Source organism: Sorex araneus, chromosome X (genome assembly GCF_027595985.1).
Source record: "Sorex araneus isolate mSorAra2 chromosome X, mSorAra2.pri, whole genome shotgun sequence".
Classification (NCBI taxonomy): Eukaryota; Metazoa; Chordata; class Mammalia; order Eulipotyphla; family Soricidae; genus Sorex; species Sorex araneus.
Window position 1 is genome coordinate 147774839 of NC_073313.1, and position 23238 is coordinate 147798076.

At 43.1% G+C, this 23238-nt stretch overlaps 1 protein-coding gene across 3 annotated transcripts in view; it reads left to right on the forward strand.

Annotated features, from left to right (window-relative positions):
- The first annotated feature begins 216 nt into the window (after window positions 1-216).
- The window catches only part of LAS1L (LAS1 like ribosome biogenesis factor), a 32697-nt gene continuing 9675 nt past the window's right edge, over window positions 217-23238 (forward strand). For all 3 annotated transcript variants that reach the window (XM_055120391.1, XM_055120393.1, XM_055120394.1), the window contains exons 1-10: window positions 217-521; window positions 1258-1383; window positions 2253-2364; window positions 3145-3226; window positions 3999-4277; window positions 4558-4604; window positions 5411-5520; window positions 18960-19045; window positions 19745-19951; window positions 20290-20437. In XM_055120391.1, coding sequence (XP_054976366.1) covers window positions 331-521; window positions 1258-1383; window positions 2253-2364; window positions 3145-3226; window positions 3999-4277; window positions 4558-4604; window positions 5411-5520; window positions 18960-19045; window positions 19745-19951; window positions 20290-20437 — 1388 coding nt within the window. In that variant the 5' untranslated portion in view covers window positions 217-330. The remainder of the gene's footprint in view (window positions 522-1257; window positions 1384-2252; window positions 2365-3144; window positions 3227-3998; window positions 4278-4557; window positions 4605-5410; window positions 5521-18959; window positions 19046-19744; window positions 19952-20289; window positions 20438-23238) is intronic.

The window sequence follows — 23238 nt, forward strand, 5'->3', positions numbered from 1 at the left end:
ACGCATCTGTTCTCACGGGAGTCGGCAGCCCTTGGCAAGCAAGAAACGTGGAACTTTGAGGCTGGACCTCTGTACCGCGTACGGCTGCTTAACTAAAGAGCACTTCCGGGTTGGAGCCGCCGCTGGTTCTCGAGTTCCTATTTGCTACGTCGACCCCGGAGGGCGGGATTGCGTAGGGGTCACCCGCTCTCATTGGCTACTGGCAGCCCTCTTTTGAAGTGGGTAGCACGTTTAACAGAAGATTGTTCGGTGTTCCAAGGCACAAGGTCTGGCGTGGAGCCCAGTAGCTCGTGGTGATCTGGGGCCGGGCCAGGTCTGGTTCCCTGGGGGATGGATCTCGTGTGGAGTGCGTGGTGCGGAAAGTGCCTCAAAGACAACGGCCCGTCGCCTCTGTGGGCCCAGAGCATTGTGGTGGCCTGGCTGAATCGGGCAGAGTGGGATCAGGTGACCGTTTATCTGTTTTGCGACGACCATAAGTTGCAGCGGTACGCGCTCAACCGCATCACGGTGTGGAGGAGCAGGTAAGACTGCACGCCCCGCCGCCCGGCGCGGGCGCCGAGGGCGCCGCACCTCTTTCTTTGGAGAATTCCTCGAAGGGACCTATTCTCCAGATTCCCCTTCGATTGGCTAACGATCACTCTGCGAGTCCTCGGGGCATTGTCCCCGTCCCAGGTGCCTGGGGCCAAATCCCAGTCTAGCTAGGACCCATCCCGTTTGAAGAGAGAAAGGGTTGTGCCTTAGTTTTCTTGTACGATCTGTGAGCTCTTATCCGTGTTTTAAATTCCGCTCCGGCAGGATTTCCACTGTAATTGAGCCAAGCCTTGAGGAGTGTGTTAGATCCCGAGGATCGACATGTGATTAAAATTAGGGAACGTGGGGGAAACTTGACTGCAAAAATGGGGTGTTTATGCTTAACGGGATGCTTATGCCCACTTAGTAAGATCGGTTGGCAACACACACAAGAGGATAAAGGTTTCATCTAGCTGAATAATTTGAGGGTTTCAGGGTAAAGAAAGGGTTGTGCCCACACTTGTTGGTTGATTGTGTAATAATTAGATGCGTACTGTATATACCCTAGCCAGCCTTTCATGCACTGTATTTGTTGCATCCCAGGGACATTACCCTCTTCTCACCTTCTTGATTTCTGTCTATTCATGCGCTCTTCAACCAGTGTACAATGGGAGTAGCCAGGTTCTGAGGTGGAGGGTGGAACAGTAAAAGGGGCCTTTATGATGGTGCTGGACTGTGACCCTTTAGGTTAGGAAACGAACTCCCCCTGGCAGTGGCTTCTACTGCTGACCTGGTACGCTGTAAGCTCATGGATGTAACTGGTGGCTTGGGCACTGATGAACTTAGACTGCTGTATGGCATGGCGTTGATCAGGTAAGACCCACATGGGTAGTGGTGGGAAGGTAGTATTGGGGGTGGAGGTGGGGGTAGCACATGATAAGCAAAGCTTGGTTTTGCAAAAAAAACTCCTGTGTGTCTCTGTGGGGCTCTGTATCAAATTATTAGACTTGCCAGCTTTTCATATCTGTCAACATACCCTCTTCGCTTCCTCCCCCCCACCAAGAGCTTCCTTTTTGGGATGTGGGGTGGAAGTGGTTTAAACTAAGTGATCTCTGGGTCTCTTGTAGCTCTGGCAATTAATTTTCTAACCCTGCCCGTCTGTACCTAGCACTACCCTAGTGTCCTTTTCTTCATAAACGCTGAAAGGATGCTGAGTTGTGGAAGTGGAGACATAGGCTAGAAGTTCCTGACCTACAAAGTAACTCACAGTGATTCTAGTTGCTGCTTGCAAATTGGAAAAGGGCTGCCACTGAATTGACTCATCTGTTAAAAAGTTTTTGCTTATCTCGTATTGTTCCCCTTGTTGCTTTTGGAGGACTTTTCTAGCTCTTCTTATATTCTCCATCATTTAGCTATGTTCTCCATATTACTTGATATAGTCCTCTGTTCTAGCATTTATAGCATATTATGGCCTACTATAATATGCTGTTTTATGTCATGATTGTTTATTCTAAACTATGTCATGATTGTTAATTCTAAACGGCCAGTGTAATTAATGTCTTATTCATCTGAATGGCATAGTACATGGGAGACTGGATGGAATTATTCCTCTTCTGGCTGATACCAACCATAGAATAATTGTGGAAATGAAATACGGTAACTTAGTAATGTGTCTTAGAGCCCTTCTGGTTTCAGAAAGATGATTACTTGGGCTGTGCCACTTATTTCTCTCCCAATCCCAGGTTTGTGAATCTTATTTCGGAGAGGAAGACAAAGGTTGCGGAGAAGAAGACAAAGGTTGCGGAGAAGAAGACAAAGGTTACCAAAGTTCCCCTCAAGTTCCTGGCTCAAGAGGTATATATATGAAGTACTCTTGCTCAGTTGTATTTCCCCAGAAAAAATGGGGAATGGGGTGATGTGGGGACATGAGTCTTGTTCATCTCATCACTACTGGTCAAGCCCACCAAGAACCAGAACCTCAATCTTTCTTGCTTCTGGGTGCAGTCTCAGTGGCTTTGTCCTGTCCAGCTTGCTGGAAGTGACCCAGTGAAGCTCGGACATCTGAATGTTCCTTTTGGGTAGGGACAGAAAAGAGGTGGTAGTCACAGCACTTTCCATCAGGCAGCTGATAGTCTGAAGGAGGAGACAGGCTTAACCAAGCCACATGAAAATGCCAGATATTTCTGCCATGTGTGAATATGTGAGGGGTGTACTCACATACTTAAAAGGGCAGGCTGATTCTCGGCCATCAAGACAGACTTCCAGGAAAAGATTTGGAAGGGATGGTAGCAGGGAGGAAAGAGAATTTAAGTGTACCCAGGAGAGGAACTGGTACGGTTCCTTGAGCAAAGGGAGGCTGGAGAAGGCGATTGTTGCTGCTCATTTATAAAACTCTCTATTGGGGGAGTGTGGCTGATAGAAGTTAGTGTCTTTTCTGATTTTTAAAATCATATACATAGAGCAGTAATATTAGGAGACCCAGTTTCTAATTTTTTTCTCTGCCACCAAGATCAGAACCTTTTCTTAGGAACTCAATTTTTCTATTAAATCAGGGGAAATACATTAAATCATCTCTGGTCCCTTCCGGCTTTAATGTTTTCTAATTAATTCACTCACACCCTCCCCTGCAATCAGGTGAATATTCCAGATTGGATTGTTGAACTCCGCCATGAATTGACCCACAAGAAAATGCCCCATTTAAATGACTGCCGTAGAGGTGAGTTCCCAAGGAACTTTTATAGCTGATGCCAAATATCTGGATTAGATGGTTTTCTAGGTAGAGGGAGAAGAAGATTATTTTTCACCTGGGAATGGGGTCTGGAATAGGTTGAGGCAAATAAGGCACTTGGCTTGGTCACAAGGTGCATTCCAATGTTAGTCATCAATATAAATGACATTTTAATACAACAAACCCTATAATCAAAAAAATAACCAAACTTAAATGATAGATTAATATTACTGATTTTTCCTCTTGAGATTTCATATGGCTTGGCAGGATACTGTTCTAATCATATCTTGATTACTGAGTTTTTGACATTATCTTTAATTTTTTTCTGAAGAGAGAAGTAGGGGATGAATTGAGAGATATAATTTGCCATGAACACAGGAGTTCTTTGAATAACCTATCCCACTTAGAGAACTTCTGATCCTACCTAGCCTTAGCATGCTGCAGAAGTTAAGAACTCTAGTAGCCAGTTGCCAAGGCCTTCTAACTAGCTAGTGGAGTTCTTGTTCTCTTAGTTGCTAGCCCTGTGTGTTTTTGGCATCCCATACCATCTCCTAGTCCAGTATTAGATTTTCCTTTTTGTTGAGGAAAAGGTGCTAGTGAGCAGGAGAAAGTAATAAGCAAAGCATAATCCAGAGCATGAGCAGGGATCTCTCTTTGGATATTTGAGGTTTGTGCTTTCTTGGAGCCAAGCTTCTCATTAGAGACCTGCTAAAAGCTACTTTTAAATGACCACTCCTTTGTCTTTATTCCACTCCTCTAGGTTGCTACTTTGTGCTGAATTGGCTCCAGAAGACCTTTTGGTGCCGCCAACTGGAAAACAGCCTGAGAGATACCTGGGAGTTGGAGAATAGGGAAGAAACAGATGAAGAGGACCAAGAGGAGAATAAGAATACTGTTGATCATGTGACAGAACAGAAATCAGAGCCTAAGGATGAGGAGAAAGGTGCACAGCCAGATGTCAAGGCTGATGGAGGCAGTGAAGGCAACAAAGAGGTTGATTCACAGTGGGAAAAGGCTCTGAGACATAAAGAGCTCTATGGTAGGTGTCCTTGGGGAGCAGAGGGTCCCATGAGCCTGGAAGAATCAGGCTTAGTGTTCTACATTGGTTATTTCCTTGGCTCAGCATTTCTTCTGGGGTTGTGGTGAGTCTTAGCTTAAGAAAATTGTTGCCAAGCCATCTTCCTTGAGTTCTGTGAAGTAAGAGGGGCAAGAATTCTAGTTCCCAACTTACAACTCAAGAAATAAGGTGAGAGGGGTTCAGAATCCCATAAGGAGCAGGGAATTGCACTGGCTTCCCTGTTTCCCTATTCTATTTGCAGAAAGAGCCCGGGAACTGTTGGTATCATACGAAGAGGAGCAATTTAAGGTAAGAAACTGCCCTTGGCTTGAATGTTCTCACTTGTCCCAGCCAGTTTGCCAGGTACCAAAGCGGCCCTAAAGAGGAATTAGAAAAGTGGTAAAAGCTTAAGGGATTTTGAAAAAAGAAGGGGATCATCTAGGAAGGTAACAAGAGGAGTAGAGTTGAGTTACCTGATAATATTAATGGAAGGGAGCTGATAGAATTTTGTGGATAATTTTCTCCACTGGGTGGTAGGGAACAACTGGACATAGGTTCTGGCATAGCCCTGCAATACTGCGGATGACCAACAGGAGGCACCAAAGAACTTCCCTAGGTCACCTGAACTTTGAGGTGTGTTATTTTAGTAAGAAGAATGGTAACATAGAAACCATTCAGATCAACGCTTCCTTTTCACAGAGAAAGAAAATTGAAGCCATAGGTGAGTGAAGGGACTGACCCAAGGTCACTTTATGCAGTTATTGATAGAATCAGTAGAATCATTTAGACCCTGATTCTCGTGATTCTTTTTTTCATAACCTATTATTTCCCCTCACCCCTGTATCTCTGCCCAACTCTAGCAAAATGCTCCCACTAAATATTTCGGTATTGGGGTGTTTTATAATTGGGAGCCACCGGGAATTCAGGGGTTGGGGAGGAAGGAGGAAGAGGGCAAAGTTTGGCATTTGGGTTTCGGATATTTTTAGTTGCAGGCCAATAGGGGAGCTGTGAATGTCCTTCCCTGTTCCCTGAAGGGAGCTGTTAGTGGTCCTGTGGGGTGGGGGAGGGTTGCCTGACTGAACCATCTTTCTCATGGGACTCTCTTTTACTGGCAGGTGCTGGAGAAATGTAGGCATTTATCTCATGCCATTAAGGCATGGAATAACCTCTCCCCACCTATAGAATGCATCCTGGCAGAACTCAAGGGCATTACATGGGAGAACAGGTGCGTAACTAGGTATCAGGTCCTGCCTACTTTCTAATACAGTGTAGAAATCTTCCTGAAAAGTTTCCATATTCCAGTTTTTCAGCCTTTGCAACAGGAAATCCTGCAGCTAATCCTGATTCCCCACTGAGTGACCCTGAATTCTATATTCCCCTTTTCCCTCAGCCCTGCCAACTACCAGGCAGGGCTTGCATACTCTTGTATTGCTAAAATGGCCAGAGGTAGGAATGTTCATCTGTCCTTGGTAAGCATGCTGTTCCTTGCTGTCCGGTGAGTTTCGTGTAGAATTCTTTGACAACTACAAAAGCCCTTAATCTTTACCATCACTGCCTATCCGTTGTTCAAGTTGGAGGTAAAAAACATGGTGGGCACGACGGGTCTTTCTATTAGTGTCATATCCCTGGAGTAGTCCTGATTAGAGGGGAACAGGCAAATCTTTCTTAGTGCCTGGCTTGTTAAAAGATTTAAGCGCTTCCTCTTGTGATATAACTGCACACCGTCTTTCTCCAAAAAAGCAAGTAGTATTCATTTCAGTTTACACTAGAGAAACAGCATCTGTCTGATGCTCAATTAAGTTTATTCCAGAGAAAGAGCATCTTTCTGATCCTTTTTTCTTTAGCTCTTGGGAACTTACTAACTTCATTAGAAAGGGTTTTGGGGATTTTTCCACTAAGAACCTTGGGATTGTGGTTAGATTTTCATAGCTGTGGAGAGGTTGGAAAGTGTCTGGGATGGGTCATAGTATAGTACGAAGGTAGTATTTGTGACAGAGTCTGGGTGGAAATCTGTGGTGTAGGTTAGGATTGCCCTTGAGTCTTCCTTCCTTGGGTACTGCTGGACTCAAAGTAGTATCCTAGGAATAAGGAAACCTGCCCTGCACTCAGTACTTACTCCTAGCAGGCTAGGGGCACTCTTGAGTGCCAGGGATCAGACCTGGGTTGGCCAGGTGCAAGGCATCACCCAACCTGCTATACTAATGATCTGCCCACGAGCCTGCACTATTGATTGCACTCTTCAACTTTTTAGCAAAGTGAATAGTTTCCGTCACTCCCTGGAAACTGTACTTGTGCTTCAGTGCAGTAGTGTCAATATGACTCATTTTTTAGTCACTGTGAAATTAAGAAATTATTCATGATTGGGTTTCAGCTATATAATATTTTAACACTAATCCATTTACCACTGTCTTTTTCCCTGTACCAATGCTAACCGCCCCCCTGCAATTTGGCAATTTGCTTTTCATCCACCAGTCCACTTCTCTGACTTTTTTAATATGTTTTTGCAATGTGATTTACAGTACTGTTGCTAATAATGTTTTATATATAATTTACCATCTATTAACACCACCTCTCCTCACTGGTGAATGCTTCCCTCCGCCATAGTTGTTGCTCCCTCCCTGTTCTATCCTGAAGTGCCCTCCTAGTGGCATGTTTCCTATTGAATAATACTTCTCATGCTTTCTGTTTCCATTGTCTTTGGATATTATTTATTCCACCATTGTTATTTTTCTTTATATTCTGCATATGGGAGAGATCATTCTCTGTCTGTCTCTCTCTCCCTCTGATGAACTTCACTTGGCATGATACTCTTCAGATCCTTCCATGTAGCAGCAAATTTCATGACCTCATCCTTTTTTTTTTGTTTGTTTTGGTTAAGTAATATTCCACTGTCTGCCTGTATCATAGTTTCTTTATCTAGTAATCTGTTTTGGTTACTTGAGTTGTTCCAGATTTTGGCTACTGTGGATAGTGCTGCAAGGAACATAGCCATGCCAGTGTCTTTTCTCCATTTAGTTTTGGGTCCTTAGGGTATATTCCAGGAAGAGGAATTGCTAGGTTAAATGGAACCTCAACTCTTGGATTTTTTTAGGAGTGGCCATATTGTTTTCCAGAAAGGCTAGAACAATCAATATTCCCACCAGTAGTCAGTGAGAACCCATTTCTCCTCACATCCACACCAGCACTGGATGTTCTTGTTCTTTTTGATGTGTGTCAGATTCTGTGGTGTGAGATATCTCAACATTGTTTTGATTTGCATCTCCTGTGATTACTGATGCAGAACACTTTTTTCATTTGCCTTTTGTTATTCTTTGAGGAAGTTTCTATTCATCTCTTCTCCCCATTTTTGGTGGGGTTGGATTTTTTTTCTTATAAAGTTCTGCCAGTACCTTATATATCTTTGATATTAACCTCTTAGCAGATGAGTGGTGAGGAAATAATTTCTCAATTCCATGGCTATCTTTATATCCTGGTGATTATTTTCTTTGAGGTGCAGAAGCTTCTTAATTTAATGTAGTCCAATTTGTTTATTTTTACTTCCACTTGCTTAATGGTATTTCATCCTTGAAAATGCACTTGCTTCAATATCATGTAGACCTCTACCTATGTTTTTCTCTCTGTACTTGATGTTCAGATCTGATATCAAGGTCTTTGGTCTACTTTGATTTAGTTTTTGAGCATGGCATTAGAGGTCTGATTTCATTCTTTGCTTATAGCTGACTGGTCTTCTCAACACTGCTTGTTAAAGAGGCTTTCCTTGCTCCATTTCCTATTTTTTTTTATAATTTATTTATTTTTAATTAGAGAATCACCGTGAGGGTACAGTTACAGATTTATACACTTTTGTGCTTATACTTCCCTCATACAAAGTTCGGGAACCCATCCCTTCACCAGTGCCCATTCTCCACCACCCGTAAACCCGGCGTCCCTCCCACCCTCCCCACTCCCATCTCCCCCCCACCCCACCCTGCCACTGTGGCAGGGCATTCCCTTCTGTTCTCTCTCTCTAATTAGCTGTTGTGGTTTGCAATAAAGGTGTTCAGTGGCCGCTGTGCTCAGTCTCTAGCCCTCATTCAGCCCGCAACTCCCTTCCCCCACATGGCCTTCAACTACAATGTAGTTGGTGATCGCTTCTCTGAGTTGCCCTTTCCCCGGAACGTGAGGCCAGCCGCGAAGCCATGGGGTCAACCTCCTGGTACTTATTTCTACGGTTCTTGGGTATTAGTCTCCCACTCTGATATTCTATATACCATAGATGAGTGCAGTCTTTCTATGTCTGTCTCTCTCTTTCTGACTCATTTCACTCAGCATGAAACTTTTCATGCCCATCCACTTAACTACAAAATTCTTGACTTCCTTTTTTCTAACAGCTGCATAGTATTCCATTGTATAGATGTACCAAAGTTTCCTCAACCAGTCATCCGTTTTGGGGCATTCGGGTTTTTTCCAGATTCTGGCTATTGTAAACAGTGCTGCGATGAACATACATGTGCAGATGTTGTTTCGATTGTACTTTTTTGCCTCTCTGGGATATATTCCCAGCAGTGGTATTGCTGGGTCAAATGGGAGCTCAACCTCTAGTTTTCTGAGAATTGTCCATACTGTTTTCCAAAAGGGCTGAACTAGCCGGCATTCCCACCAGCAGTGTAGAAGGGTCCCTTTCTCCCCACATCCTCTCCAACAGCGGTTGCTTTTGTTCTTTTGGATGTGTGCCAGTCTCTGTGGTGTGAGGTGGTATCTCATGGTTGTTTTGATCTGCATCTCTCTGATGATTAGTGATGCAGAGCACTTTTTCATGTGCCTTTTGGCCATTCGTATTTCTTCCTTGGTAAAGTTTCTGTTCATTTCTTCGCCCCATTTTTTGATGGGGTTGGATGTTTTCTTTTTGTAGAGTTCAACCAGTGCCTTATATACCATTGATATCAACCCCTTATCTGATGGGTATTGTGTAAATATCCTTTCCCATTCTGTGGATAGTCTTTGTATTCTGGTCACTGTATATCTTGCGGTGCAGAAGCTTTTTAGTTTAATGTAGTCCCATTTGTTGATCTCTGTTTTTACTAGATTGCTTAGTTCCGTGTCACGTTTGAAGATACCTTTATCTTCAATATCGTGGAGGGTTTTGCCGACCTTGTCTTCAATGTACCTTATGGTTTGTGGTCTAATGTTGAGGTCTTTAATCCATTTTGATCTGACTTTTGTGCATGGTGTCAGGTCAAGGTCTAAACCCATTTTTTTGCATGTGGTTGTCCAGTCGTGCCAGCACCATTTGTTAAAGAGGCTTTCCTTCCATTTCCTATTTTTTATTCCTTTACCGAGGATTAACTGATCATATACCTGAGAGTCTGATTGTACTCTGTTACATTGATCTAAGGGTCTGTCTTTATTCTAGTAACATGCTGTTTTAATTATTACCACTTTGTAGTATGATTTGAAGTTGGGGAAAGTGATGCTACCTATGTTTTTTCCCCAAGGATTGTTTTGTCCATGTAGTTGATTTATTGTTCTATACGAAATTCAGGAGTGTTTGATCTATTTTTTAAAATGTCATGGGTATCTTTATAGGATCAGCATTAAATCTGTATAGTGCTTTCGTGAATATTGCCATTTTGATGATGAGAAGGGGATGCGTTTCTATTTCCTTGTGTTCTATTTTCAGTGCATCATTTTCTTTTTTTTTCATTACTACATCTTTATTTCATTTTTAATAAATCACTGTGAGATAGACCCTTAAAAAGGTTTTCCTGATTAGGTTTCAGTCATACAGTGTTCAACACCAGTGTGCATTTCCTAGCACCAATGTCTCCAGTTTCCCTCCCATCACCCCCACCTCCAGTCTCTCTCTATGGTAAGCACTTCTCTCTCTCTGTCTGTCTCTCTTTATATCCCTCCTTTTCATCATTGTGGTTTGCAGTGCAGATACTTAGAGGTTGCCATGTATATCCCTTTACCTACTATTTAATACTCAATTCTTGTCCAGAGTAATCATTTCTAACTATTATTGTCATACTGGTCTCTTCACTATCTTACCCACCTTCCACCCCACACACACTTGTGCTAGATTCCAACCATTGACCAGTCTTCCTAGCCATTTTTTCCTGGCTTTGGATATTAGCCTTCTACTATATATTTTTATATACTACAAATGAATGTAGTCATTCTGTATATGCCCCTCTCCTTCTGACTTGTTTCACTAAGCATGATACTTTCCATGTCCATCCATTTATAAGCAGATTTTGTGACTTCATTTTCCCCTAACCTCTGCATGGCATTCCATTGTGTAGATGTACCATAGTTTCTTTATCCAGTCGTCTGTTCTCAGGCACTCTGGTTGTTTCCAGATTCTGGCTATGGTGAATACTGCTGCAGTGAACATCAGAGTGCAGGTGGCGTTTTTGTTTTGGGGCCCTCAGGGTGTATTCCCAGAAGTTGTATTGCTGGGTCAAATGGGAGTTCAATTTCTAGTTTTTTGAGGAATATCCATATTGTTTTCCAAGAAGGCTGGACCAGTCGGCATTCCTACCAATAATGAATGAATGAGAATCCCTTTCTCCCTGCATTCCCACCAGTGAGTGCATGATTTTCTGAGAAGATAGTTGATATAATTTTTTATCATCTTGACTTTGTCAAATTATGATTTATGTCCCAGAATGATGTAGTATGTCTTGGAGAATGTCCCATGTGCATTAGAGAAGAATATGTATTTGACTTTTGGGGATGAAAGGCCATATATATATACACACACACACACACACACACACATATATATGTGTGTATCTATATATATGCATACATATACATTAAATCTCTTTTTTCTGCTTCTTTCTTCAAAGCAAGTATTTCCTTACTAAACTTTAGTCTAACTGCTCTGTCAAAAGGATACAGAGTGGTGTTGAAGTTTCCAACTACTATTGTGTTTCTATTGGTGTCTTTCTTCAAGTCTTTTAGCAGTTCTTTTGCATTTTGTTGGTCCCTCATTAGGTATGTGTATGTTTAGGAGTATAAGTTTTTCTGATGTGCATATTCCTTGACCATTAAGAAATGGTATACAAGATAACTTTTTAGTAACTGTATTGCCAACCATAATCTCTAAAAGGAAAATGAAAGAGAAGAAGAGGGAGAATCACAGAGAGACAGAGGGAGAGGGAGGAAAAGAGCCTGCTACAGAGGCAGGTGGGAGGGAACCCAGGGGCACTGATGATTGGAAATGTACACTGGTAGAGGGATGGGTGTTGGAACATTATATAACTGAAACCGGATCATGAACAATCCCTTGTAATTATAACTCACTGTAATTCAATTAATAAAAATGACACTGTCTCTTATAACCCTTTTGAGCCAAAGTCAATGTTGTCTATTTTTTTTCTGGGATTGTTTATTGACACCATGATTTGCAAGGTTGTTCATAACAGTTGTTTGAGGCACATAATCTTCCAATACCAATCCCACCACCAATGTCCTGTTCCCACCACTGATATCCCAGTGCCCTCCTACCCCTTCAGCCTACCTCCTTGGCAGACATTTAACAGATATATTTTGTATTACTGTTTTAAGTAATGTCAAATAGAATTATCATAAAATAAATCTATAGAAGTCAATTTGTAATTATTAATTGCTATATGTTTCTAACCTTTCTTAAACTACTAGAGGACAACCATGTGTACAGTAAGTTCCATACCTGTGCAACATATGGGAAATTTCCTGTGCTTTAAATCTCTATTAATACTTCTTGCAAAATTGATTTCAAGGCTATGGATTCCCTAAACTGTTGCCTGTTTATGAATCTCTTTATAATTCCTTCAAATCGGAATGATAATCTTATTTATGGGGGGCCACATCTGACAGTGCTCAGAGAGTACTTGTTACTTTGAGCTTCCAAATCACTTCTGGCTGGCTCTCGGGACCACATGGGGTGCTGGGGATTGAACCCACGTTGACTGCATGCAAAGCAAACATCCTAAATACTGTACTATCTTTCTGGCCCCGGATCTAGTATTCTTGGTAGAGAGTTCATTGTGTTGAATTTTTGTTCTATATCCTTCCATATTCTCTGGCTTTAAGGGCTCATTTGACATGCTTGTTATACTTCTTATTGGCTTTCCTTTGCATATAAGTTCCTTTATTTGATCTTGATGCATTCAATAATTTGTCCATGTCTTTGAATTTTGTCATTTTGTGTTTAATGTATCTTGGAGTTTTCATAATTAGGTCTTTTTTTTTTTTTGCTGGGATCCTATGAACCTCTTGGATCTCATTGCCGATAATTTTCAACTCTGAGACAGTCTTTTTTTTTAATTAATATTTTATTTTTAATTAGTGAGTCAACGTGAGGGTACAGTTACAGATTTATACATTTTTGTGCTCATATTTCTCCCTTACAAAGTTTGATAACCCATTTCTTCACCAGTGCCCATTCTCCACCTCCAGTAAACCCAACATCCCTCCCCCCCTCCCCAGTCCTGTCTCCCCCCACCCCACACTGCCACTATGGCAGGGTATTCCCTTTTGTTCTCTCTGATTAGGTGTTGTGGTTTGCAATAAAGGTGTTGAGTGGCCATTGTGTTCAGTCTCTAGTCTATATTCGGCCTTCATCATCTTTCCCTCACATGACCTCCAACCACATTTTACTTGGTGTTCCCTTCTCTGAGTTGCCCAGAATGAGAGACCAGCCTCCAAGCCATGGTGACAACCTCCTGGTACTTATTTCTACTATTCTTGGGTGTGAGTCTTATAGTCTATTATTCTATATTCCACAGATGAGTGCAATCTTTCTATGTCTGTCTCTCTCTTTCTGACTCATTTCACTTAGCATAATACTTTCCATGCTGATCCACTTATATGCAAACATCATGACCTCATTCTTTCTAACAGCTGCATGGTATTCCATTGTATAGATGTACCAGAGTTTCTTCAACCAGTTATCTGTTCTAGGGCACTCGGGTTTTTTCCAGATTCTGGCTATTGTAAACAGTGCTGCAATGAACATATAAGTGCAGATGTCATTTCGACTATACTTTTTGGCTTTTCTGGGATATATTCCCAGCAGTGGTACTGCTGGGTCAAATGGGAGCTCAACCTCTAGTTTTTTGAGAATTGTCCATATTGTTTTCCAAAAAGCCTGAACTAGCCGACATTCCCACCAGCAGTGTAGAAGGGTCCCTTTCTCCCCACATCCTCTCCAACAGCGGTTGCTTTTGTTCTTTTGGATGTGTGCTAGCCTCTGTGGTGTGAGGTGGTATCTCATGGTTGTTTTGATCTGCATCTCTCTGATGATTAGTTATGTAGAGCACTTTTTCATGTGCCTTTTGGCCATTCGTATCTCTTCCTTGGTAAAGTTTCTGTTCATTTCTTCGCCCCATTTTTTGATGGGGTTGGATGTTTTCTTCTTGTAGAGTTCAACCAGTGCTTTATGTACCATTGATATCAACCCCTTATCTTATGGGTATTGTGTAAATATCCTTTCCCATTCTGTAGATAGTCTTTGTATTCTGGTCACTGTATCTTTTGCAGTGCAGAAGCTTTTTAGTTTAATGTAGTCCCATTTGTTGATCTCTGTTTTTACTAGATTGCTTAGTTCCGTGTCATCTTTGAAGATACCTTTATCTTCAATATCGTAGAGGGTTTTGCCTACCTTGTCTTCAATGTACCTTATGGTTTGTGGTCTGATGTTGAGGTCTTTAATCCATTTTGATCTGACTTTTGTGCATGGTGTCAGGTCGAGTTCTAAGCCCATTTTTTTGCATGTGGTTGTCCAGTTGTGCCAGCACCATTTGTTAAAGAGACTTTCCTTGCGTTTCACATCTCTTGCACCTTTATCAAAGATTAGATGATCATACATTTGAGGTTGTGTGTGGGGATATTCCACCCTGTTCCATTGGTCTGCAGTTCTGCTTTTGTTCCAGTACCATGCTGTTTTAATTGTTACCGCTTTGTAGTAGAGTTTAAGGTTGGGGAGGGTGATGCCTCCCATCATCTTTTTCCCAAGAATTGTTTTAGCTATCCGTGGGCATTTATTGTTCCATATAAATTTCAGGATTGCTTGCTCCATTTCTTTGAAGAGAGACAGTCTTTTTTTTAAAATACTTTTTGTTATTGAATCACTGTGAGATAGACCCTTACAAAGCTGTTCATGATTGGATTTCGGTCATACAATATTCCAAACACTCATCCCCCCACCAGTGTACATTTCACATCAGCAGTGTCCCCAGTTTCCCTCCCATCAACACCCAGCCCCCACCCCTTTATGGCAGGCGCTTTTCTTCTCTCTCTCTCTCCCCCTCTCCTTTTCTCTTTCTCTGAGATATTCTTAACAATGATTTTTTTCTTTTGTGGGACACACCTGACAGTGCTCAGGGATTACTCCTTGTTCTGCCCTCAGGAATTACTCCTAGTGGTTCTTGGGGGACCATATTGGATGCCAGTGATGAACTCAGTCTGGGCCTGTGGAAGGCAAGCACCCTGTCACTGTACTGTTTCTCCTTCATCTGAAGTCCATGTTGTCTGATAACTAGTATGGCCCCTGTGACCTTCTTTGAGATAGTTATTTTTTGGAAGAATTTTTTTCCAGTCTTTGACTTTGAGTTTGTGTTGCTTTGACAGTTCAAATGTGTTTCTTGCAGGCAGCAGAATGTTGAGTTTAACTTTTCTTTTTTTTTTTTTTTTTTTTGCTTTTTGGGTCACACCCGGCGATGTACAGGGGTTACTCCTGGCTCTGCACTCAGGAATTAATGCTGGCAGTGCTCAGGGGACCATATGGGATGCTGGGAATCGAACCCGGGTCGGCCGCATGCAAGGCAAACGCCCTACCCTTGGTACTATCGCTCCAGCCCGAGTTTAACTTTTCTAATCCGTTCTGCTACTCTGTGACTCCCTTATTTTCTCCTTTAGGGTCACACTGGGAAATTCTCAGGGGTTATTCCTGACTCTGTACTCAGGAATCACTCCTGTTAAGGCTCTGGCGACTATATGGCATGCTGGAGGCTGAACCATGGTCAACCGTGTACAAGGCAAACACCCCATTGCTGTGCTACTTCTTGGGCTTCTGTGTCCCTTTTTGGGGGTGGAGTAGGGGATTTGGGCCTCATCCAACCATGTTCAGCACTTATTTCTGGCTCTGCGTTCAGGGATCACCCCAGGATTGCTTGGGGGACCATATGGGATGCCAGGCTTCAAACCCAGGTTGGCCTTATACAAGGCAAGCTCCGTATCCACTGTACTCTCTCTCCAGCCCTCCAGCCCTCCAACCACTGTGTCTCTGAGTTGGTGCATTTAACCCAGTGACATTGAGAGTGATGATTATCATGGATTTTTGTGCCATTTTTCTGTAGGAATTTGGTGTTGTATGACTTATCCTGTCTTAAAGTAGCCCCTTTAGTTCTTTTTGTTAAGATGGTTTTGAATCTGTGAAGTTCTTGAGCTTTTATCTGTGAAGTTATGTATCTGTCTTTCAAATCTAAATGAAGGTCTGGCTGGGTAAAGTCTTCTTGGTAAGACTTTCATTTCATTGAGGTTTTTTTGTTCTTTTGTTTTTTTTGCTTTTTGGGTCACACCTGGTGATGCACAGGGTTTACTCCTGGCTCTGCACCCACTAATTACTCCTGGTGGTGCTCAGGGGACCATATGGGATGCTGGGAATAGAACCCGGGTCGGCCGCGTGCAAGGTAAATGCCCTATCCGCTGTGCTATCACTCCAGCCGCCATTTCATTGAGTTTTTTTTTTAAACTATATCCCGCCATTATCTTCAGGCATAGAGAGTTTTGTTTTCCAAATCTGTACATCTTAAGGATGCTCCTTTGTTTCTAAATTCCTTCTTTCATCTTTCTGCTTCCTGTATTGTCTATCTAGTTATGGTTTTCATCATTGTGATTGAGCCTTGTCTTGTGTGCTTTTATGCATATATCTGTAAATATATATATTTCCCCTAAGATTGATTGCAGAGTCTCTTGCCCCCTCGCCTGGCTGTCTTCACCAGGGCCCCTCATAGGGGGGTGGGTTGAGTTTTCCTCCCTGCCCTGAGCAGAGCCCGCACAGCTCAAGATCTCCGGAACCCAGCCACAGACATGCTCAAGGCCTCTCTCCACATGCTTGGACAATCCTCACACATGAAGGAACTGGCAAAGGAACCCAGGTGTGTGGGACCTGCGGCTGAGATCTCCAGGCCTGCTGTGATTGGGACTGGGCTTCATTCTCCCAGATCCCCCATTTTCCAGTAGTTTAGCCGCCACACCCACAAACTGTCCCCGGCCGCCGTGTAATCCCATCAACGGCAAGATCCAGAGACTATTAAACAAAGCTCCCGGAAGCGCATGCCCACATTTGAGGCTGCATGAACTCTTATACCTAGTTCTTCTTCTTGGAGAACGTGGCAAGGTATCAAGAGCATCCTGCCTGCACAACAGAGCCTGGCAAGCTCTCCATGGCGTATTCTATATGCCAAATACAGTAACATTGATGAGTCTCATTCCCCTTACCCTGAAAGAGCCTCCGATGCGGCACCACTGGGAAGAACAAGTAAAGAGAAGCTGCTAAAATCTCAGGGCTAGGACTAATGGAGATATTACTGACCCCTGCTTGAGCAAATCGATTATCAATGGGATGACAGTGATACAGACAGTGATCATTGTGATTAGAATATATATTGGATGATTTTTATTTGGATCTCCTTTAGCTGGTAATCTTTGGGCCTCTGGATCTGGGTGCATGCATTCTCCAACTCTGGGAAGTTCTCAGCAGTGATGTCATTCACTGTTGCTTCTTCATCAGGGTTGCCTTCCTGGTCCTTTGGGTCTCCGATGATTCTTATGATTCTTATGTTGTTTCTCTTGAATTCATTCCAACATTCTCTTGTCAGATATTCATCTATTTTTGATACTTTTTTCCATCTTCTGTTGTTGTGTAGTGGTTTTCTACATCTCAGAGTTCACTGATTCTGTTCTCAGCACCTGTTACTTTGTTGATGAGACCTTCCAGTGAATTTTTCATGTCACCTACCAAGTTTTTCAGTTCTGTCATTTCTGTTTGTAGTTTTATCATTTCCGTTTTCATATTTTCTGGTGCTTTTTTTGCCTCTTTGTTCCGTAGTTTCTTTGAATTTGTTTAATATCCTCAACATTTCCACTCTGAACTCCTTTTGAGAGATTATGTAGGTGGCTATTACTGATTGATTCTCAGGATTATGATATTTGTCAATATATTTGTCCACTCCACTATGGGTGAGGATCCACACTGCTTCACCATGGTTTCTTGGGGCTGGAGTAATGTTACATTGGATAGGGCACCTGCCTTGTATGTGGCCGATCTGGCTTTGATCTCTGGCACTTCATACGGTGCCCTGAGCCCTGCCAGGAGTCATTGCTAATGACACAGCCAGAAGTAAGCTCTGAGCACCGCCGGGCGTGCCCCCCCACACCAAAAAAAAAGTACCACTTTACCATATTTCCTTTTGTATTCTAGGGGGTTTCTTGAATACACATACTCGATATGCCAAAAACAGTAACAATGACGGTCCTCATTCCCCTGACCCTGAAAGAGCCCCCAATATGCCATTGGGCCACCCTAGCATGTGACAGGGACAGATGGAGACGTTACTGATGCCTGCTCGAGCAAATCGATGAGCAACAGGATGACAGTGATACAGTGATTCTGGGGGTATATCTTTTCCTTTTCACTCTCAGTGTTTCCCCCACTGCCAGGGGAAGAACTTTTGAGAGAGGGTGATTATCGAGGCTGCCACTTCAGGACCGGTGCTTATTTCTGATCCAGGTTCTGCGGTACATATGCTCTGTTTTTGGAGGTCTCTCTGGTCTTCCTCTTGCAAAGGGGAGAGTCTGTCCCAAGGTGTGCTTGGGAACTCACTTTGGGAAATGGTACTGACCTATATGGTTGTTCTAAGCTAGCAGCTGGTTTGTTACTTTATCTGCTCTTTGTGGAAACTGAACTGAGGAGACGGGAGATGAACATGTCTTTTTTTGAGACCCTTTCAGGTTTGGATTTGAGTATGACTGTCTGGCATTGAGACATCATGGGAGCTCATGTTCTTTCTCAAGGACCGGTTAACTAGGAGAGTCTCTCTTGGGGAACTCTGCTCTGGTTGTAGCTGATTTGGTTGGCACTAGATAAGATAAGGAATTATTCCTATAGACTCTGATTTCAATCTAACTGTTCTCAGTTCTTGTCATTCATGAAATCAAAACCACAGTTTAGAAATCCTGTACATGAAGTTTCTGCTTCTAGAATCTGAAAGAGCAGCCAGGGAGAAGAGTAGATTAGATGACTAGAGAACTTTCTAGAGTAAAATAGCCTGGGCAGGAATTGAAGTCTATAAACCTTTGACCCTGTAACCCCAGAGATTGAGCTCCTCTGTGAGCATGAGATTTTTCTTTGTGTGTTCAGGTTTGTCCCATCACTCTATAACTTTATTCAGAACCTTACCTCAACATGTGCTTGTTAAATTTTTGTTCAAATCCCCATTGATTAGTCTATGTTAATTTATCCTTCTAAGAGGTTGAGACCTGTGATCCAAGTGTCTGTTGCCTGCTTCATTCCTATAGCCCCTTGCTGCCTTGGCCACTGGACTAGAGATGCTAGCTATCTCAGTAGTGGGGAGAGGAGCAGAAGTAGATTTTTTGCTTGCTAGTTTGCTTAATTAAGGTCTTTTGCTCCAGGGAGGCTGTGCTGGATGCATTCCTGGATGATGGCTTTCTCATTCCCACATTTGAGCAGTTGGCAGCTTTGCAGATAGACTATGAAGGTAGGTTTTTGGGAGCTCATTGCAACTTTAGCACACTGTATTTTCTGGACAAGAACCGTAAGGGTGGGGTGGATTGCCCTGGGATGGGGGCATAGGCTATTTCCTACCATTCTGTAGCATTCAAAAGCCCTGTTCTGCTGAGCAGAACAGGTAGCTCCAAGTATAAGATCGGCCATCTTTAGATTGCCTGGAATTGAGGGCAGAGCACGTAGGGTGGGATACTCAATGTTATTACTGTACTCTGTTGATTGTGTGATTTAGCCACTTGATAGAGAGCTAGAGCAGCAAAACTGGAAGGGATTTTTGAGGTCATCTAGTCCAACATCATGTTACAGATGGGCGGACTGAGGTCCAGAGAGGGAAAGGTACTGATCCAAAGTCACACAGTGAGTTGTTGACATAGTCAAAGTTAGTACCAGTGTTCTTTTTCTTTTATACTATTTTGAGTCAGTTATTGGTTGCCAGATTACTAACTTCTTTCTCTCCCCGATGTTCTGCTTTCCTCTTTCTTCCTCTTCTGCGGTGGCAACTCTGTTGTTGGTGTTGGTGGGGCTCCTTCTTTCTCCTTCCCTTCCCCCTTCTCTCCTTTTCCACTCTCCCCATCTCCTCTGTTCTCTTCCAACCTTCCCATTTACCTTGCCTCTTTCCCATTGATCCCATTTCCTGTTTCCCTGTCAACGGGTGTCCCTCACAAACCAGAAAACATGGATTTGAATGATGTTCTGGTGCCAAAGCCGTTCTCTCAATTCTGGCAGCCCCTACTCAGGGGCCTACACTCCCAGACCTTCACGCAGGCCCTGCTGGAGAGGATGCTCTCTGAGCTGCCAGCCTTGGGGGACAGTGGAATTCGACCCACCTACATCCTGAGATGGACCATTGAACTGATCGTGGCTAACACCAAGACTGGTGAGGGAGACTAGCCCTACCCCTAATGCAGCCCAGGCAGGAGCATCTGCCACTGTCCACAAATTTCAGCTGAATAGCACCAGGCAGACACATCCCTTATTAAAGGTTTTTGCTCAAGAAAACCCTGTGTCAGCAGTGGACAAATCTCACTCCACCTTTTTCTTCTCAGAGTCAACTAAACTGAGCTGGGGCAAAGCGCCCTGAATGCTTTGAGCAATTGGGAGGTATAGAGTGGGGGCTTGGGGGGATGGGGAGGGAGAGAGACAAGTTTTTTAAGGTATATGGTTGGGTAGGGGGCTTACCATCTCCTTCTCCTCAGGTTCTTTCTCCTCTCTCAGGACGAAATGCTCGCCGGTTTTCTGCAAGCCAATGGGAAGTAAGAAGGAGCTGGAGGCTGTTCAATTGTTCTGCGTCCCTTGACTGGCCCCGGGTGATTGAGTCTTGTTTGGGCTCACCTTGCTGGGCCAGCCCCCAACTCCTTCAGCTGTAAGTCTCTTGAATTTCATCTAGTAAGAGGGTGAGGACCTATACTCCCAAATTAGGGCCCCAGAGGTCTCGAATGGTAAAGTTGTATTAAGCCCTTGTGAGGCTATTGAGTTCTATCCCCTTTTATTAACTGATGGGAAAACAATAGAATGGGAGGCGTAAAATATTCTTATCTAAGATCACATAGCTTAAACCTGATTGAACTGAGTTTAGCATGAGAATGGATGAGACCAACCCCATAGAGTACTTAGCACAGTGGTGTGTACAGAGTAAGTGCACAGTTAAAAATAAGCTATTACTTATAAGGTAACCAAGTCTTGTAACTTTCGGGCCCACTGGTATCTCTTAATTGTCTTCCTGAAGTATATTTCTCATAGGAAATCAATAACCTTCAGTTTTATGGGTTTGTTTTTGGGGGGAGGCACACCTGGCAATGCTCAAGGCTTTATCCTGACTCTGTTAGCAAGAATCACTCCTCTTGGTCTTGGAGGGCCTTATGGGGTATGAGGGATTGAGCCCAGTTCAGCTGCATGCAAGGTAAACACCCTACACACTGCACTATTGCTTTGGCCTTTCAGCAACCTTCTGATGACATCTAGGCCCCATCAACTGCCTTCCTGATGAAGGCTTCTTAGCCTGACATGGAAAGATCTTTCTGATTCTTCCCAAACCAGTCATGATAGTCATTCATACCTCTTGCAATTCCACTTTACCTAATCTATCCTGGTCAAACTGTTCTTTTAAATATCTATGGTAATCTCCCTTTCTTTTTCCCTATTTTGTCTTATTCATGGGAACCTTTGGCAACAGAGAATTTCTTTGCTTCCTAGAACATTTCTTTCATCTAACAGACACTTGTAGATTCTCGAGCAAGTGACCTTCATTTTCCATAACATCCAACTACCCATTTCCATCACTTGACCTGTTTCTACCTCTTAAATCTGATATCCAAGCATCCTACTCATTGACCACCATCTCTTGTCCTTCCTGTTCTTAGAACACTTGTATCCAATGAATCTGCTCTTTGCCTGCATCCAGACCTCTATCCCATTTTATTTTCTCTTAACCTCATTTCCTCTGGATTCTGTCTTTGGTTGGTGACTTCAGCCAGTTATCATTAACCTCCGCTCAGCATATCTTTGGCATTTCTGCCTTGCAACTTTCCAGCTAGGATTGATACTGCTACTCTACTCCCCTTTCTCCTCAACCAGGTTATCCAAGCTCTACTGGAGAAAACAACATAGCCTTGTAGATTGCTGCTGCTATAGAGATATGATTTTTTGTGGGGAGGAGCAGTGGGGGTCTTGGGCCACACCAGTGATCACTTCTGGCGGAGCTTGGGGAACCATATGTAGTGCTGAGGATCAAATTTGGCTCACCCACATTCTAAGCGAGCACCCTACCTCCTGTACTATTGTTCTAGCCCCTGTATAGGTATGATTTTGAATCGTGGGTCACGCTTCAATTTTGGTTGCCTTAATTGTTTTCTGCCCACTTTCTCATTTTTTGCCTATTCTAAACTCTTCCTCACCTCAAACCCCTCCTCTCCACTTTTACCCTACCATCCTCAAACACTTGGATGAGATACAATAGGTCACCTCAATTTGAGGTCCAGCTCTCATGAATTGATTTGTGGTACTCTCAACTCTCAACTGATCCCCTTACCAGTTTCAGAATGAGGAGGCCTTGCTCAAAGTCTCTTCTGTCTGTGCACTTGATTGAATATTGTCGGGTTGTCTTATCCCAGCCTCTTATTTGCTGTACTGGCTGTTGCATTTCAACCTGTGAATGACCTGAGTATTTCTCATCTGAAAACAAAACACAAGCAAAATTTCTATTCACGTTGCATCTTTCTTTTTTTTGTTGTTTTGTTTTAATTTTTGGGTCACACCCTACGATACTCAGGGTTATTCCTGTGTCTGCAATCAGGAATTACTCCTGGTGGTGCTCAGGGGACCGTATGGGATGCCAGGGACCAAACCTGGGTCAGCTACATGCAAGGCAAATGCTCTACCAGCTGTACTACTGCTCTGGCTGAACCTTGTGTCTTTCTGTTGAGTTATTGCCAGTTTATTATTACTCCTCCCTTCCCCATAAAGCTTCGCACAAATAAAGTCTGCATTCAACAATCTTAAAATTTCTATTACATGCTCTTATTCTTTGGCCTTCTGCAGTTTGGCATTCATCATCAGAGCTCCTTTGACCTGACTACGATATCCATTGAGCCCTGTCCACTAGTATATCCACTCTGTTGATGCTGTGTACCACTCCTTTGAAATTCTTTTTATTTAGTAATTTTGGTTTGGGGGCCACACCTGTTGAAACTCAGTGTTTACTCCTGGCTTTGAAGTCAGGGGTCACTCCTGGTATCACTCAGGTAACCATATATGATGTCAAGAATCTAACCTGTGTCAGTCACATACAAGGCAAGCACCCTATATTCTGTACTATCTCTCTAGCCTAATGTATTTTCTTTTTATTTAAACATGTCCTATAAAATGCTGAGGCTAAAGCACTAACTCAGGCCTTATCTCCCATTAGATGGGATATAGGCACTTCACTAAGTCTGAAAGAACTGCTCACCTTTTTTTGTTTGTTTGTTTGTTTTTTAAATTTTATTTTATTGAATCACCGTGAAATAGTTACAAGCTTTCATGTTTGGGTTATAATCTCACAATGATCAAACACCCACCCCTCCAGCAGTGCACATTCCCCACCACGGATATCCCGGGTATACCCCCCCTTTCCCACCCTCTCCCTGCCTCCGTGGCAGACGATATTCCCTCATAATCTCTCTCTAC